Raw genomic sequence first — 14,478 nt, forward strand, 5'->3', positions numbered from 1 at the left:
CCATGGTGAAGAAAGCCCAGCCATGGACTCTCCCTCCATCCACAGTAACTGTAATTCCAAGGTCCCCTGATCGATTTTGGGAGGGAGTTAGAAAGTATGCTGCTGAGGCTGGCAACTGGGATCTGGTTGAACGCCTCAGCCCATACTCTCCAACCCCGGCATGTCCAAAGCCTGTAGATATAGCAGCAGAGGCTTATGGTGCATTCCCTGTTTATAAAGCTGTTGCAGGCACAAATGAGCATGATGAGCACAATCCGATCAGTTGGAAGGTGGTGCAGGATTTGCAGAATAAAGCACAGAAATTTGGAATCAATTCTCCTGAGGTGATGCAACTTATTCGAATAATCAGCACAGATTTGTTGTGTCCATATGATGTTACACATCTCGCACAAGTGCTGTTTCAGCCAGTACAATTACAAGTGTTTCAATCTACTTGGAGGCAGATGGCACGAGCAGCTGCACAAAATAATGCTCGACTGCCACAAGACGATCCGAGGTTAGGACTCGGAGAAGACGCCTTGCTTGGCGAGGGACCATTTAGTAACCCTCAGCTGCAAGCTACGTGGCCTCCGATTGTCCTTGAACAGGCACAACACATAGGGATTACAGCATTAAAGCGAACCATGGAAATGGCAGCTCCAAAACAGAAGTATATTGCTATCCGGCAAGGTCCTAAAGAACCCTTTTTGCAATTTGTAGAAAAAATATCTGCTGCATTGGAGAAACAGGTAGAAGATGAAACGTTAAGACAAATGTTATGCAAACAGCTAGCAAAGGATAATGCTAATGAGGACTGCCAAAAGATAATACAGTCTTTACCAGGAGATCCTTCTATTCCTGACATGGTGGCCGCATGTTCAAAGGTTGGTACAGTGGAACATAAAATGGCGGCTTTAGCTACTGCCATGAACATGCGAAATACAGGAAAATGCTTTGGATGTGGTAAAGACGGTCATATGAAAGTAAATTGCCCGAACAGAAGGTCGGCAGGCAAGCAGCCCATGACTGTCCCACCAGGAACTAATTGCAATAAATGTGGGAAATCGGGACATTTCGCGAAACAATGTCGTTCCAAGTTTCATGCTAACGGGCAACCGATACAGGGAAACCACAAGAAGAGCGCGAGAGGGCGCGCGAGGACATCAAATCCCCTCCAGACAACAGGTCAAATCCCCTCTGTGAGCAGCTATCAGCCGCAACTACTGGCTCAGCAGGGTTGGATGTATCCACCGCCGACACAATAACTATAGTTACAAAAGACATTGTTAAGGTCCCTCTTGAGGCAAGGGGTCCCATAGGACGAGGACTGAGTGCGTTACTTATAGGAAGATCAAGTAGCACCTTAAACGGATTAATCGTGCATGTGGGAGTCATTGATGCTGACTTTACGGGTCAAATTTGTGCATTAGTTTCGACCCTTTATCCACCTGTTACGATTCCAAAAGGTACTCGTCTTGCTCAACTTGTTCCTTTTTTGAGTTGTGTCCCAAAAGCAGAACAGCGACTGCGAGGCGATGGAGGCTTCGGTTCTACAGGACCCCCTCAAGTGTGCTGGTCTCAGACTGTCTCATCATCTCGACCACATATGACGTGCACGCTGTCAAATCATGGACATTCACCGACTACAGTAAGGCTTGCGGGGCTCCTAGATACGGGCGCCGATGTGACTATTATTTCTAACTATCTGTGGCCATCCACCTGGCCAACAGAGGATGTGGACACAGGGGTAGTGGGGCTGGGAGGCTCCGCACGAGCAAGAACAGCAGCTACGGCAATTCTGATCACCAATCCTGAGGGCCAACAAGCAGTCGTTAAACCATATGTGACAGCAGCTCCCCTCAATCTATGGGGGAGAGATTGCTTGTCACAGTGGGGGGTGAAGATTACTACGGATTTTTAACGGGGGCCACTGTGCTGCAGGGTGTTAGGCAACCCACGCTTGTTTTAACTTGGTTAACGAATAACCCTGTGTGGGTGGATCAGTGGCCCCTACCAATGGAGAAATTAAAGGCCCTGCAAGAATTGGTGGCAGAACAGCTAGCTGCTGGACACATTGAACCCTCTCAGAGCCCCTGGAATACTCCAGTGTTTGTGATAAAAAAGAAATCAGGAAAATGGCGATTTTTGCATGACCTGCGGCAGATCAATGCTGTCATGGCCACGATGGGGGCTCTACAACCAGGCATGCCTTCACCGGCCATGATCCCTAAAGATTGGGAAATCATTGTCATGGATCTCAAGGATTGTTTTTTTACAATACCATTAGCTTGTCAAGACAGGGAAAAATTTGCATTCTCTGTGCCTTCTGTCAATCATGCAGAACCTGCAAAAAGATATCAATGGAAAGTTCTGCCGCAGGGCATGAAAAATTCACCAACAATTTGTCAATGGTTTGTGGCACAAGCTTTGTCACCTGTAAGGGAAAGATTCCCTACCAGTTATTGTTACCATTACATGGATGACATCCTGTTAGCATCAAACAACAAGGAGCAGTTGAATGACATGGAGAATGTGACTAGAAATTCATTACAACACTATGGATTAGTTATCGCCCCTGAAAAGGTGCAGAAAGTAGAACCCTGGAAGTATTTAGGACTAACAGTCACAGGTAGGCAGGTAATGCCTCAACCTGTGAAACTTAACCTTGAAGTTAAAACCCTTAATGATGTACAGAAGTTAATGGGATCTCTGAATTGGATTAGACCCTATCTCGGACTGACCAATTCACAACTGCAACCTTTATTGGAATTATTAAAAAATTCCAATGATCCAAGAGAACCCAGAGTATTAACTGAGGAAGCATTAAAGGTAATTCACATGGTGGAACGATCTATACACGAGAAATTTGTTTCTCGAATAGATCTGTCTCAATTGGTGCAACTCTTTGTACTAATTGACAAAACTGTACCATTTGGTGCTTTGGTGCAGTGGAATTCTGAGTGGGATGACCCACTGCACATTCTAGAATGGATGTTTCTGTCATTCCGACCACGAAAAACTGCTCCTGGACTGTTTGAGCTTATTGCTGATGTAATCATAAAAGCCAGAAAACGATGTACAGAACTAACAGGGCGTGACCCAGCTAAGATTGTTTTACCTGTTCAAAATTGGTATTTTGAATGGTGCTTGGCAAATAATTATGAACTACAGGCAGCCATGGCGGGTTTTCAAGGACAGGTGTCATATCACCTGCCGTCACATCCACTACTGAAATTTGCTCGAGAAATACCATTTGGTCAAAAAAAATTTAAGCCGCCCAGAACCAGTGAACGGCCCTACTGTTTTTACAGATGGCTCAGGAAAAACAGGTAAAGCAGCAGTAGTATGGTATGAAAACAACAACTGGAACAACAAAGTAGTATATCAAAATGGTTCTCCACAAGTAGTAGAGCTACGTGCAATGGCTGTTGTTTTTTCTATTTTTTCTGTTCCTGTAAATATTGTAACTGACTCAGCATATGTAGCTAACTTAGTTTCTAGACTAGACAAAGTGGTTTTGACCATGTCAGACAATCAATTATTATTTGATGTACTTTTAGAACTCTGGAAAAGTATTCAACTACGGACAGAACCTTATTTTATCATGCACATCCGTAGTCATACCACTTTACCAGGATTTTATACAGAAGGTAATGCCAGAGCGGATGCTCTTGTTTCCGCTATGGCTCTTAATACTGTTCCTAACATAAAGCAACAAGCTGTATTATCACATCAATTTTTTCACCAAGGATATCGAGCTTTACGACGGCAGTTCGGCTTGTCTCATGCGGAAGCTCAGTCTATTGTAGCCGCCTGCCCTGACTGCCAAGGAACTCACACACCAGTGTATTTTGGTACTAACCCCAGAGGTATGCAGGCTTTACAGATTTGGCAAAGTGATGTTACTCACATAAATGAATTTGGCCGACAGAAGTATGTTCATGTTTCCATTGATACTTATTCTCATGCCTTAGTAGCAACAGCACATAACGGGGAGACAGGAAAAGATGTAGTTCGACACTTCCAAAAGGCTTTCTCTATGCTTGGGGTACCACGCCAAATAAAAACGGACAATGGCCCAGCATACATTTCACAGAAGGTTCAAACATTTTTTAATTTGTGGGGTGTTACTCATGTTACAGGAATTCCCCATTCCCCAACAGGACAAGCAATTGTTGAGCGTGCACATAGTACGTTGAAGCGGCAGCTTCAAAAACAAAAAGGGGGAATGATTGGGGAACCACCACAGGCATGTTTAGATAAAGCAGTTTATGTTCTTAACTTTCTCCATTACGGGGATAATTCTTCTTTACCTCCTCTTTTTCAGCATTTCTCTTCTCTTTTTTCAAAACAGGATTTGCAAAAAGACATCAAAGTGCATGTTAGAGATCTAATTACTGGCCAGTGGAGTGGACCATGTGAATTATTAACCTGGGGCAGGGGTTATGCTTGTGTCTCTACAGATGCCGGCCCTCGCTGGGTTCCTGCTCGGTGTGTTCGGCCTGTGCTGGAACCTGCATCAGGCTGAAGGATGGGTAGTTCCACAACCCAAGCAGAATATCTGGGTAACTTTGGCAAATATGACACATCAAGAAACCTTGTGCCTTTCTACTGCGAACCCGGAAAATCCATTCTCCACCTGTTTGGTGGGAGTGCCAGTAGACACATGGCCAATCCCACAAACCCTTCAGGCTTTCTCTCTTTGCAACTCTTCAAAAAATTGTACAGATAATTGGGATGGTGTATATAGTCACCTTCCACAGGTTACGCAAGAACCCCAAGAGCTAGAGTTGCTAGGCTCTGTTATAATGGATGCTTGTGTGTTTTTTAATTACTCCTATAACACCACACGGAGAGGGCAAAATGTGAATGCAACTAATGCTGCTTATCATAATTCAACTGCTTGGTGCAATTATACTTCGACTAACATCTCACGATCTTTTGCTGTTCCTCTTGCATTACCTCCTGGTGTGTTTCTAATCTGTGGAGATCGTGCCTGGGGAGGCGTCCCATCTAAACTGAATGGAGGCCCGTGTAGCCTCGGACGTCTCACGTTATTAACACCAAATGTGTCAATGATTCTGAATATGACTCGAAAACATAAGCGAGTCCCAAGGACCGTTCATCGGTTTGAAAGTTCTTGTCGAGATAACGTTGAATTCTGGAATCCAGGCCAGATCATAACGGCCTCCATATTGGCACCAGGAGTTGGTGTTGCAAATGCCTTAACGACTTTGAATAAGTTGGGATGTTGGCTTAGCAAACAGACTAATGCTACTTCTTTAGCTTTAAGTGGTCTTTTAACTGATGTTGATAGTGTTAGACATGCTACTTTACAGAACAGGGCTGCAATTGACTTTTTGCTTTTAGCGCAAGGACATGGATGTGAAGATTTTGAAGGAATGTGTTGCATGAATTTGTCTGACCACTCAGAATCTATTTTTAAAAGTATACAGCAGCTGAAGGATGGTGTGAGGCGTCTAACAGAAGAGGACGGATTGGATTGGCTTACAAGGATGTTTAAAGGATGGGGACTTTCTGGATGGTTGATATCTCTGGTCAAAACTGTGGGGGTCATGATCTTGGTAATTGTGACTGTGCTTTTGATGTTGCCATGTCTTGTCAGTCTTCTGCAAAGGGCCCTGCAGAAGACTGTTTCTGCAATATTTCTAGCACAAATACAAAAAGGGGGAATTGTCGGGGGAGGCAGCGGGTCTGCCTCTAGTCTAACTGAAGAAGAATTTAACCTTGAAGACATTCCAGTGTATCCATGAGAGGCCAGAAAGTCCCGAAAAGTGCCATGGAAACAAGATTAGAGAACTAAGATAAGAAGAACTGTCCTGACGATTCAGGCGAGAAACTATCACCCAATCGTGAACTGTTAGTTACTAAAGTAAACCAATCCTGTATGAACACCTACTTTGAAGAAGGTTATAAAAAAGCTTGTTAAAACAATAAAGGGGCTTTTGCAGCCATTTTGGTCGCTTTCACACAATCTGATGTTTGTCGTGTCCGTCTCAACTGCGACACCACCCCCCCAAAACAGGCGACCTTGCCCCCCCCCCCCAAGACAGGCGACGACATCGCCCCCGACCCCCCCCCCAAGACAGGCGACGACATCGCCCCCCCCCCAAGAAAGGCGACGACCTCGCCCCCCACCCCCCCCAAGACAGGCGACGACATCGCCCCCCACCCTCCAAGACAGGCGACATCGGCACCCACCCCCCCCCAAGACAGGCGAGGAATTCGGCCCCCACCCCCCCCAAGACAGGCGACGACGTCGCGCTCCCCCCGCCCACCCCCGAAAGGCGATGACCTCGCCCCCCCCCCAAGACAGGCGACGACATTGCCCCTCCCCAAAGACAGAATACGACATCGCCCGCCCCCCAAGACAGGCGACATCGCCCTCCCCCCCCGCCGAAGACAGGCGACCTTGCCCCCCCTCCCCAAGACAGGCGACGACATCGCCCCCCCCCCCCAAGACAGGCAACGACATCGCCCCCCCCCCCAACCCCAGACAGACGACGACATCGGCGCCCCCCGCCAAGACAGGCGACGACCTCGCGCCCCCGCCCCAAGACAGACGACGACATCGCCCCCCCACCCCAAGACAGACGACGACATCGCCCCCCTCCCCAAGACAGGCGAGGAGCTCGCCCCCCCCCCCCCAAGACAGACGATGACCTCGCCCCCCCACAAGACAGGCGACGACCTCTCCCCCCCCCACCCAAGACAAGTGACGACCTCGGCACCACCCCGCCTCCAAGACAGGCGACGTCGCCCTCCCCCCTCCAAGACAGGCGAGGACTTCGCCCCCCCACCCCCCCCAACACAGGCGACGACTTCACCCCCCCCACCCCAAGACAGGCGACAATTTCAGCCCCCCCCCCCAGGATAGGCGATGATTTCAGCCACCCCCCCTAAGGATAGACAATGACCTCGCCCCCGCCACCCAAGACAGGCGAGGATCTCGCACCCCACCCCTCCCCCCAAGACAGGCGACGACCTCGCCCCTCCCCAAATACAAGCGACGAACTTGCCCCCCCCACAAGACAGACGACGACATCGCCCCCCCCCCCCAACATAGGCGACGACATCGCCTCGCCCCCCCCAAGACAGGCGACGACTTCGCCCCCCCCCACCCCAAGACAGGCGACGATTTCAGGCCCCCCCCGCAGGATAGGCGACGATTTCAGCCCCCCCACCCCGCCCCCCCAGGATAGACGATGACCTCGCCCCCGCCCCCCAAGGCAGGCGACGACATCCCCCCCACCCCAAGACAGGCGATGACTTCGATCCGCCCCCCCATGACAGACGACGACCTCGACGCCCCCCCCCCAGGACAGGCGACGACGTCGCGCTCCCCCCGCCCACCCCCGAAAGGCGATGACCTCGCCCCCCCCCCAAGACAGGCGACGACCTTGCCCCTCCCCAAAGACAGAATACGACCTCGCCCCCCCTCCCCAAGACAGGCGACATCGCCCTCCCCCCCCGCCGAAGACAGGCGACCTCGCCCCCCCTCCCCAAGACAGGCGACGACATCACCCCCCCCCCCAACCCCAGACAGACGACGACATCGGCGCCCCCCCTCAAGACAGGCGACGACCTCGCCCCCCCACCCCCCCCAAGACAGGTGATGATATCGCCCCCCCCACCCCCCAAGACAGGCGACGACTTCGCCCCCCCCAACCCAAGACAGACGACGACATCGACCCCCCTCCAAGACAGGCGAGGAGCTCGTCCCCCCCCCAAGACAGGCGACGACTTCGCCGCCCCCCACCCCAAGACAGGCGACAACTTCGCCCCCCCCACCCCAAGACAGGCGACGATTTCAACCCCCCCCCCCCAGGATAGACGACAACCTCGCCCCCCCCCCCCCCCAAGACAAGCGACGACCTCGTCCCCCCCCCCCCAAGACAGGTGACGACCTCGGCCACCCCCCCCCAAGACAGGTGACGACCTCGCCCACCTCCCCCAAGAGAGGCGATGACCTCTCCCCCCCCCCCCCAAAAGACAAACGACATCGGCACACCCCCCCCCCAACACAGGCGACAACCTCGCCCCCCCCCCAGACAGACGATGACTTCGGCTGAGGGAAGAAAGTTATTCTGTGAATGTCTGCACCAGACAAAGGCCACAAGACGGTCACGGAACAAGTGACTTCATGAGAGTGGTACCAAGCAGTGACTTGCTTAGGTACTACAGCACGCAGGTCTGCAGTCACTGTACAAGATGTGTTCAGATACAAGGATTCCTGCAGCTGACAAACCCAGGCAGGACTCACATGAGTACTTTTACTTGCCATTTTCCAGATTGCTTGTCTCATGCCCACTTCTTTTTTGGTTTGCAACAAGGCATTTAGTCTGCTGACATGATTCACACCGTGAACTACCCCATACCCATCCCTCTGTAGAAAGCCACCTGGTCAGAGCTGGGAGGAGTCAGCAAGGGCACTGCCTTTACTGCCCCTCTGCACAGTCCTTGTGAGATAAGTGCTGTTCCAGCAGGCTACCCTGCTCCACAGCACAGGTTTAGAAAGGGGTGTCCCTGACGTTCCCATGCCTGCCAGGCTGCCTGGGGGCTTATTTTCCTGTAAGCTCCCATTTTACTGCAGCGTCTTCTCCTGGGATAGGCTGTGGTCAGGCCGTTTAATTACAGCTTCCTAAATACACTATAAGGTACAAATAACCTTGAGAAATAGCATGGTCACAGGTCCCTGGAGAAGTTATCCTATTCCAAAGGAAGAAAAAAATATTTCTCACTTAAAAGAAAAAATGTAAAACGCTTACCTCAACGCCATCAAACTTGTCAACTGGTACGTACGCATCTTCAACTGGCTGTAAAGGAACAGATAACTGTGTAAGAAAATGTTTTTTGCTACTTTCATGTTCTTCCTAAACTGTGATAAACTACAGATTTTACACTGCTAAACTACTTAGTATAAACACTGAGTTGCTTCTGAACCAAAAAAAATTGTTAGTAAGCTGCAAGCAGTATGGCACTAATACGGTGCTAACACTGGCTTTAAAGAGTTCCTTAGCCAAGAGATTCAGAGGCTGATCCTGTGCTGTAATGAACCAGCGGTGCACAACGAGCCATCAGTGCTGGTAAGGCACTTCCCTTGGCCGTGAGGAAGAAAAGTAAGAGATTTCTGTAGCTATCTTACCACTGGTTAACATCCAGAGAAATCGAAAAAGTTCTGTCCACATCCGACAGCATGCACTAGTCTTCCTTATTTTGATTTTCTACCGTGCCCGAGGGGCTGTCAGATACCTTATGGGACAGTTTTCAGTGCTGCAGACCCCTTGTCAGAACGGTGCCGCAGCCCACTGAGAGTCTGGTCTCAGGTGACAGTCATTTCAGCAAAGGCTCATTCGCTGTGCACATGAAGTCTGTCCAAATGTCTGCACGAGGAAGACCAGGCTAAGAGGAACACTTCTCAGGAGCTTAGTTTCACACACGAGGTGCACAATAGATGCACCTGGGTGTGATTTTACAAAGCAGTTTTGTACGTTCACAGCGCAGCCCCTACTCACTTGATGTCAAGCTGACAGCGTGCGTCCCTTCCGCAACGTCTGGGGCTGAGTGGCCAGAGAGGAACAGGACCAGGGCAGAATGAACTAGAGGTTCTAAAGCACATCCAGAGGGACACCACGGCAAAGGCGCTGACAGAAGCCTTTCCACATCCCCTTCAACTGCCTTAGCTTTCAGGCTGCCCCTTCCTCTTCCTGCCCCTTACTAGACCTAAGATTAAGGCAAGGCTCCTAGGGACAACCTTGCTTTCTGATACAGCTGACTCATTCTCAAACCACGGGCAGGGGAGAAGTGTACCACAAAGATTCTTATGTGATGTACAGTCACTGCAGAAAGGAACCAAAAGCCTGACTTCTCATGCTGCAGGAAACAGTATTTTAGAAGGTGCTCAGAAACAATTCCTTCTTAAATTTTGCCTTGTAAGACATCCACTACCAATATGAGTCTTTAACATGAATATTCTTTTTGTAAAAGTTGCACAATTATCAAGGAGAGAGCTCAGTCACTCTTAAGATTTTTTATTTCCTCCTGATGTTTTAGTTTTTCAAAGAATGACTGAAAAGTATCTGATCTTTCTACATGTCTAGGAGCAACAGAAACAGCATCTCTGTCAGCACCTGCAAAGAGATTCCATTTCTTCTGTTATTGCTGGAAGTCACTTTCAAACATTAGAACTATCACCAGACAATGAAAGTTCCACCTTTACTGTGTACTCTGAGTCAGTAAGATCCAAATGTAAATATTTTGCCACCAACGTTTGCTACTGCTGAAGGGGGAAGACTCTGTGGGTAGAAGAGTTTACTTTAGAAGATAAGATACACATTGATCTATGTGCAAGTTCAGGCAGCGTACAAGTTTTTCAGAAAGACTACAAGAGCCTCCATAAAAAATGTATTCTCACTCCCTACTGAATTGTTAGTCTAATAGACTGCTACTGTTTTTCTGGAGTGCTTGCAACTCGGAAAAAAAAAAAAAAAAAAAGAGAGATGAGTAATGTAGCACTCCCTTCATTAATTTACAGAAATTAAGATGCATTATTAGTCTCCCCCACAGCAGACATACATAAATTAACACAATCTAAGAGCTATACAAAGGGCAAATCTAGTGTAATTATTTCTAACTAGATTGGGGGCTGCAGGCTGTTTGGGGCAAGATTAGTGCCACTGACCATCTATCTCACCCCACAATAAGTTGTTTCAGCTTTGTTAACTGCTACAAGTCAACTGAGAGAGCCACTTCACACATCTATTCAGTGCCCCAAAGACTTCAAGATCTTGAACTGAAGTATCTTTTATACCTTATTGCAATGGCAGTTACTACAGCTCTACTCAATACTTAAGAAGTTAAAAGTTGAACTTCATCAATCCTAGTAGTATGGCCTTTGAAAGAAATAAAAAGGCTTCAGCTGTTTTGATAAGAACATATGAAAAAAATCCTTACCTTGCTCTCACCAAGTTCTGAAATCTATTCATTGACTAAATTATTCAGTTTACCAAGAACAACCAGCTTGTAAAGAAAACTCATATTAAGCTTGCCCTAAAAACCCAAGAGGTTAACAAATGTGACAGCCTTGTTATACCTGTGATTCAGTTCTTCCCCATCTTTCAATACCCCAGATGGCTTCATCGCTTCAACCAGCTTCTGAGTATGGATGCAGTCTATAGCCTTAGGAGGAGCCAAGCTAATCGGAGAAGTAATTCCATAATGCCTTTGAGGCTGGTTCTGCAGCTTAGAATTACTGTGGGAGAAAATAAAATACTGAAGACTTCACAGAAGAAAAAAACCCACAACCTTACTGGAAAACATCCTTCAGTTTACAGGTTTCCAAATCAATGTCTGTTCTTTTACCCAGCATTAATATAAATGAGAAAAAAATTGTCCTGCTTATGATTTTTAGATAACTTGACCTAACTTAGAAGTCACAACTACTTTTTCAAAAATATCTGTGGATGTAAGAAAACATCTAAGTTGCTACCAACTTACTTGCATTGCTCTAGACAGTTAGAACCAATCACCAGGAAATGAAAAGGTTTGAAATCCACTAAGGGTGACGCTACACACAGCAGAAGTTTTGGACACATTTCGGTTTCATATCAGTTTTGATTTAAGGATATTCCCATCAGCTTCCTGCTAACATTAAATAAGACCATTTAACGCTGGCTTCTTTTAGTTAAATGTATTTGCTGTGCTTCTGATTCTGGAAGGGCATTGCAGTTGGTTGTAGAGGAAGGACATATAACAAAGTGATCTGTTAAAGAGCTGATGCAGTAAATCCAGCATTGCCTTGTTTTTGTTTATGGAAGAGAGTATGAATGAAAATATCAACCAATCTGCACCTAATTTTGCTAGGAGAGCCTCATGCACTTAACACAGTGTTCAATTTTTAGAGTTCAGAGGCTTAGCTGTACATACATCTGTTTGGTCTAAACCCAAGAGATGTACATCAGCATATAAAGCAGCAGAAGTTAAGCTTCGTATGCAGAGGGTGCTCAAACCTGGCTTAGCCAGCTCACTGCCCAGTTAGGCTGAGCAGGACACCAGGCACCTGGGTTTGGAGCCCCCGTAACTCCAATTATAGCAAGGCATAATTTGTGCCTGCAACCCTCTGCTTGCCCTGCGTGTTTAGACTTATTTGCAATCAGAAGCAGCACAGGGCTGACATGGCAGGACAACATTAAATTAAAGGCAGCATTCACATTTTCTTTACGCCACAGAACCCTTGCTTTAGAAAGGGAAAAATGGAGAAGAAACCCTACTTTGCATTACCAGCTGAAACCAGGAGAGAGAAAGGAGCGGGACAGGAGGGAAGCACTGTACTTAACGATCAAGGGTCTCTACAGAAACACCAGTAGCAAAAGGGGGAAGACGCATTAAAAGGTCTGTACAACTCATCACGCTTGTCAGACCCTAAGGCTAAAGGGATTAATGATGCCATTATTCAAACTGGCTCTTTTTCTACTTCACAGTCAGCCAGCCTCAAATATTAGATGGGTTAGTCACAGAATCATAGAATGGTTTGGGCTGGAATGGACCTCAAAGATCATCTAGTTCCAACCCCCTGCCATGGGCACGGACACCTTGCACTAGCCCAGGTTGCCCAAAGCCCCGTCCAACCTGGCCTTGAACCCTTCCAGGGAGGGGGCAGCCACAGCTTCTCTGGGCAACCTGTGCCAGTGTCTCACCACCCTCACAGGGAAGAATTTCTTTCTTACATCTAACCTAAATCTGCCCTCTTTCAGTTTGAAACTCTCACCCCTCATCCTATCACTACACTCCCTGATAAAGAGTCACTCACAGGAGCCCCTCCCCTGCTACCCCCCCCCCCCCCCCCCCATACAGCTGTGAAGGGTTTTAATATCGATACAAGCTGTTGATTCTTGGTTTGTTGGTCAAAGATCTGCTGGCATAAGAAACATTTCAAAGCAATCTCCTGCTTTGGCTTCGATGAAGAATTATGCTTCAACCATACAAATGAACTAAGAGGAATGGGCAACACAACCCATTTTCTGTGCAAACCTTAGCAAAGCCCAACTCTGACCCCATCTGCATATTTTTACAGTGCAATCGTCCTGACTCTTCCACCCAAAGAAAGTGACTATAGAAGTTAATGCTGACTTGCAGAAAAAAGAACTTTACAACTTTGGGGTTGTAAAGCAGGTATGTTTATTCAGCGCTGGGCGCATGGGGGATCGCTCCTCCACAAGCATGCGCGCCTTTCTGTAGTTATTCCCTTGCTTTTATGGTACAAAGTATTGTATATTCATAAGACGCCTATACATATTCATAGCCTATCACCGCCTCCCCTTGCTTCTCATGGTAATTAGGTCTCCTCCCCTTGCGCCTGCGCATTGAGCTCCTCAAGTCCTGGGCAGTGGTCGTAAATTCCTGGGCGGGGGTCGTATAGATGAAGTATCTCCTCTTCCTCGATGGTGAACTTTTCACCCAGTCGTTCTGCGCAGCCTCAGTCATTCCCTGTTCCCTGGCCAAACTGCCAGGCCAGTTTGCACCGGAATCCGGGGTAATCTTGCTGCTGACCCACACATCTTCAAGGCTTCTGCCCGGACCAGGAGATAGTAGCCTAGCAACACTATCAGCACCTGGTATGTCTCTGCACGTAGCCCTCCCTGCCTCTGCACGAGTCCCTCTGTCTTGTGCCGTCTAACTACAATTTGTTTGCATTCCCTGTCTCAATGCAGCAGGATAGAGAAACACTGGGATTGACCCAGGCATCATGAAAACAAGGAACCTGGAACAGAATTCACCAAGGAGACAGGAACTGCTAGACAGCAGCTAGACTGCTACTGAAAAAACATTTCAAGGTCCACAATAAGTACGAACTAGCACTTCACACTCAGTCACCAGCTCTCCCCTGAACGACTCCAGGGCAGTGATAAACAAGCACACGGAATCAAATGCCGCCTGACCTACAAACTAAAGATTGCCCATCGGTGTCACCGCACGGGCAGAGCAGGTACTGGGGAAGAACATTTGTGTGACTGCCCATCGATTTACTGCCGCAGGGTCAGGATACACCGGCTGGAAGGGGGAAAGGACGTGAACTTCACTTTGCTTAGACAGCCCAGCAAAACTGGCCCAGCAGTCAGCCACTTTTAGAAGTCTTTCAGCATCTATTTCCAACTGCCAATCTTCACTTCTCAGGAAAAAAACTGGGGGTTTTGAGAGAGACCTTACAAAATTATCCCTCGCACAGTAACCTGATCAGGAACATTCAGAGAAAGCCACATTTCCCCCTCCCCCCCATTTAAGCTGGATACCCACCCTCATCCCAGGGTAGAGCCTCAGCCGGCGGCAGCCTGCAGCCAGCCAGGCCGCTGGGAGGGTGCCGGGACACCCCAGCGCAGAGCCCAGCACAGAGCCGCCCCCAGAACCACCCCAAAACCAGGGGCTGCGACCCCCGGGGCTGAGCCCCAGACCCTCCAGCCGCGCCCGCTCCCTGCCTGCCCC

General features: G+C 48.3%; 1 protein-coding gene across 1 annotated transcript; it reads left to right on the top strand.

Annotated features, from left to right (window-relative positions):
* Positions 1-235: 235 nt before the first annotated feature.
* LOC141938564 (syncytin-2-like) lies at positions 236-5,763 on the top strand. The gene is made up of 2 exons (XM_074857438.1): positions 236-1,627; positions 4,443-5,763. The coding sequence occupies exons 1-2, from the start codon at positions 1,586-1,588 to the stop codon at positions 5,751-5,753; spliced, it is 1,353 nt and encodes a 450-aa protein (XP_074713539.1). The 5' UTR covers positions 236-1,585; the 3' UTR covers positions 5,754-5,763.
* The last annotated feature ends 8,715 nt before the right edge of the window (positions 5,764-14,478 follow it).

Source organism: Strix uralensis, unplaced genomic scaffold (assembly GCF_047716275.1).
Source record: "Strix uralensis isolate ZFMK-TIS-50842 unplaced genomic scaffold, bStrUra1 scaffold_149, whole genome shotgun sequence".
NCBI classification, from domain to species: Eukaryota; Metazoa; Chordata; class Aves; order Strigiformes; family Strigidae; genus Strix; species Strix uralensis.

Bases quoted from the DNA above. Each gene is read 5' to 3' on its own strand.
- LOC141938564 (XM_074857438.1), top strand. From the start codon at position 1,586: ATGACGTGCACGCTGTCAAATCATGGACATTCACCGACTACA. The intron at 1,628-4,442 runs GTAAGGCTTGCG...GTGTCTCTACAG, and splicing joins ATGGACATTCACCGACTACA to ATGCCGGCCCTCGCTGGGTT.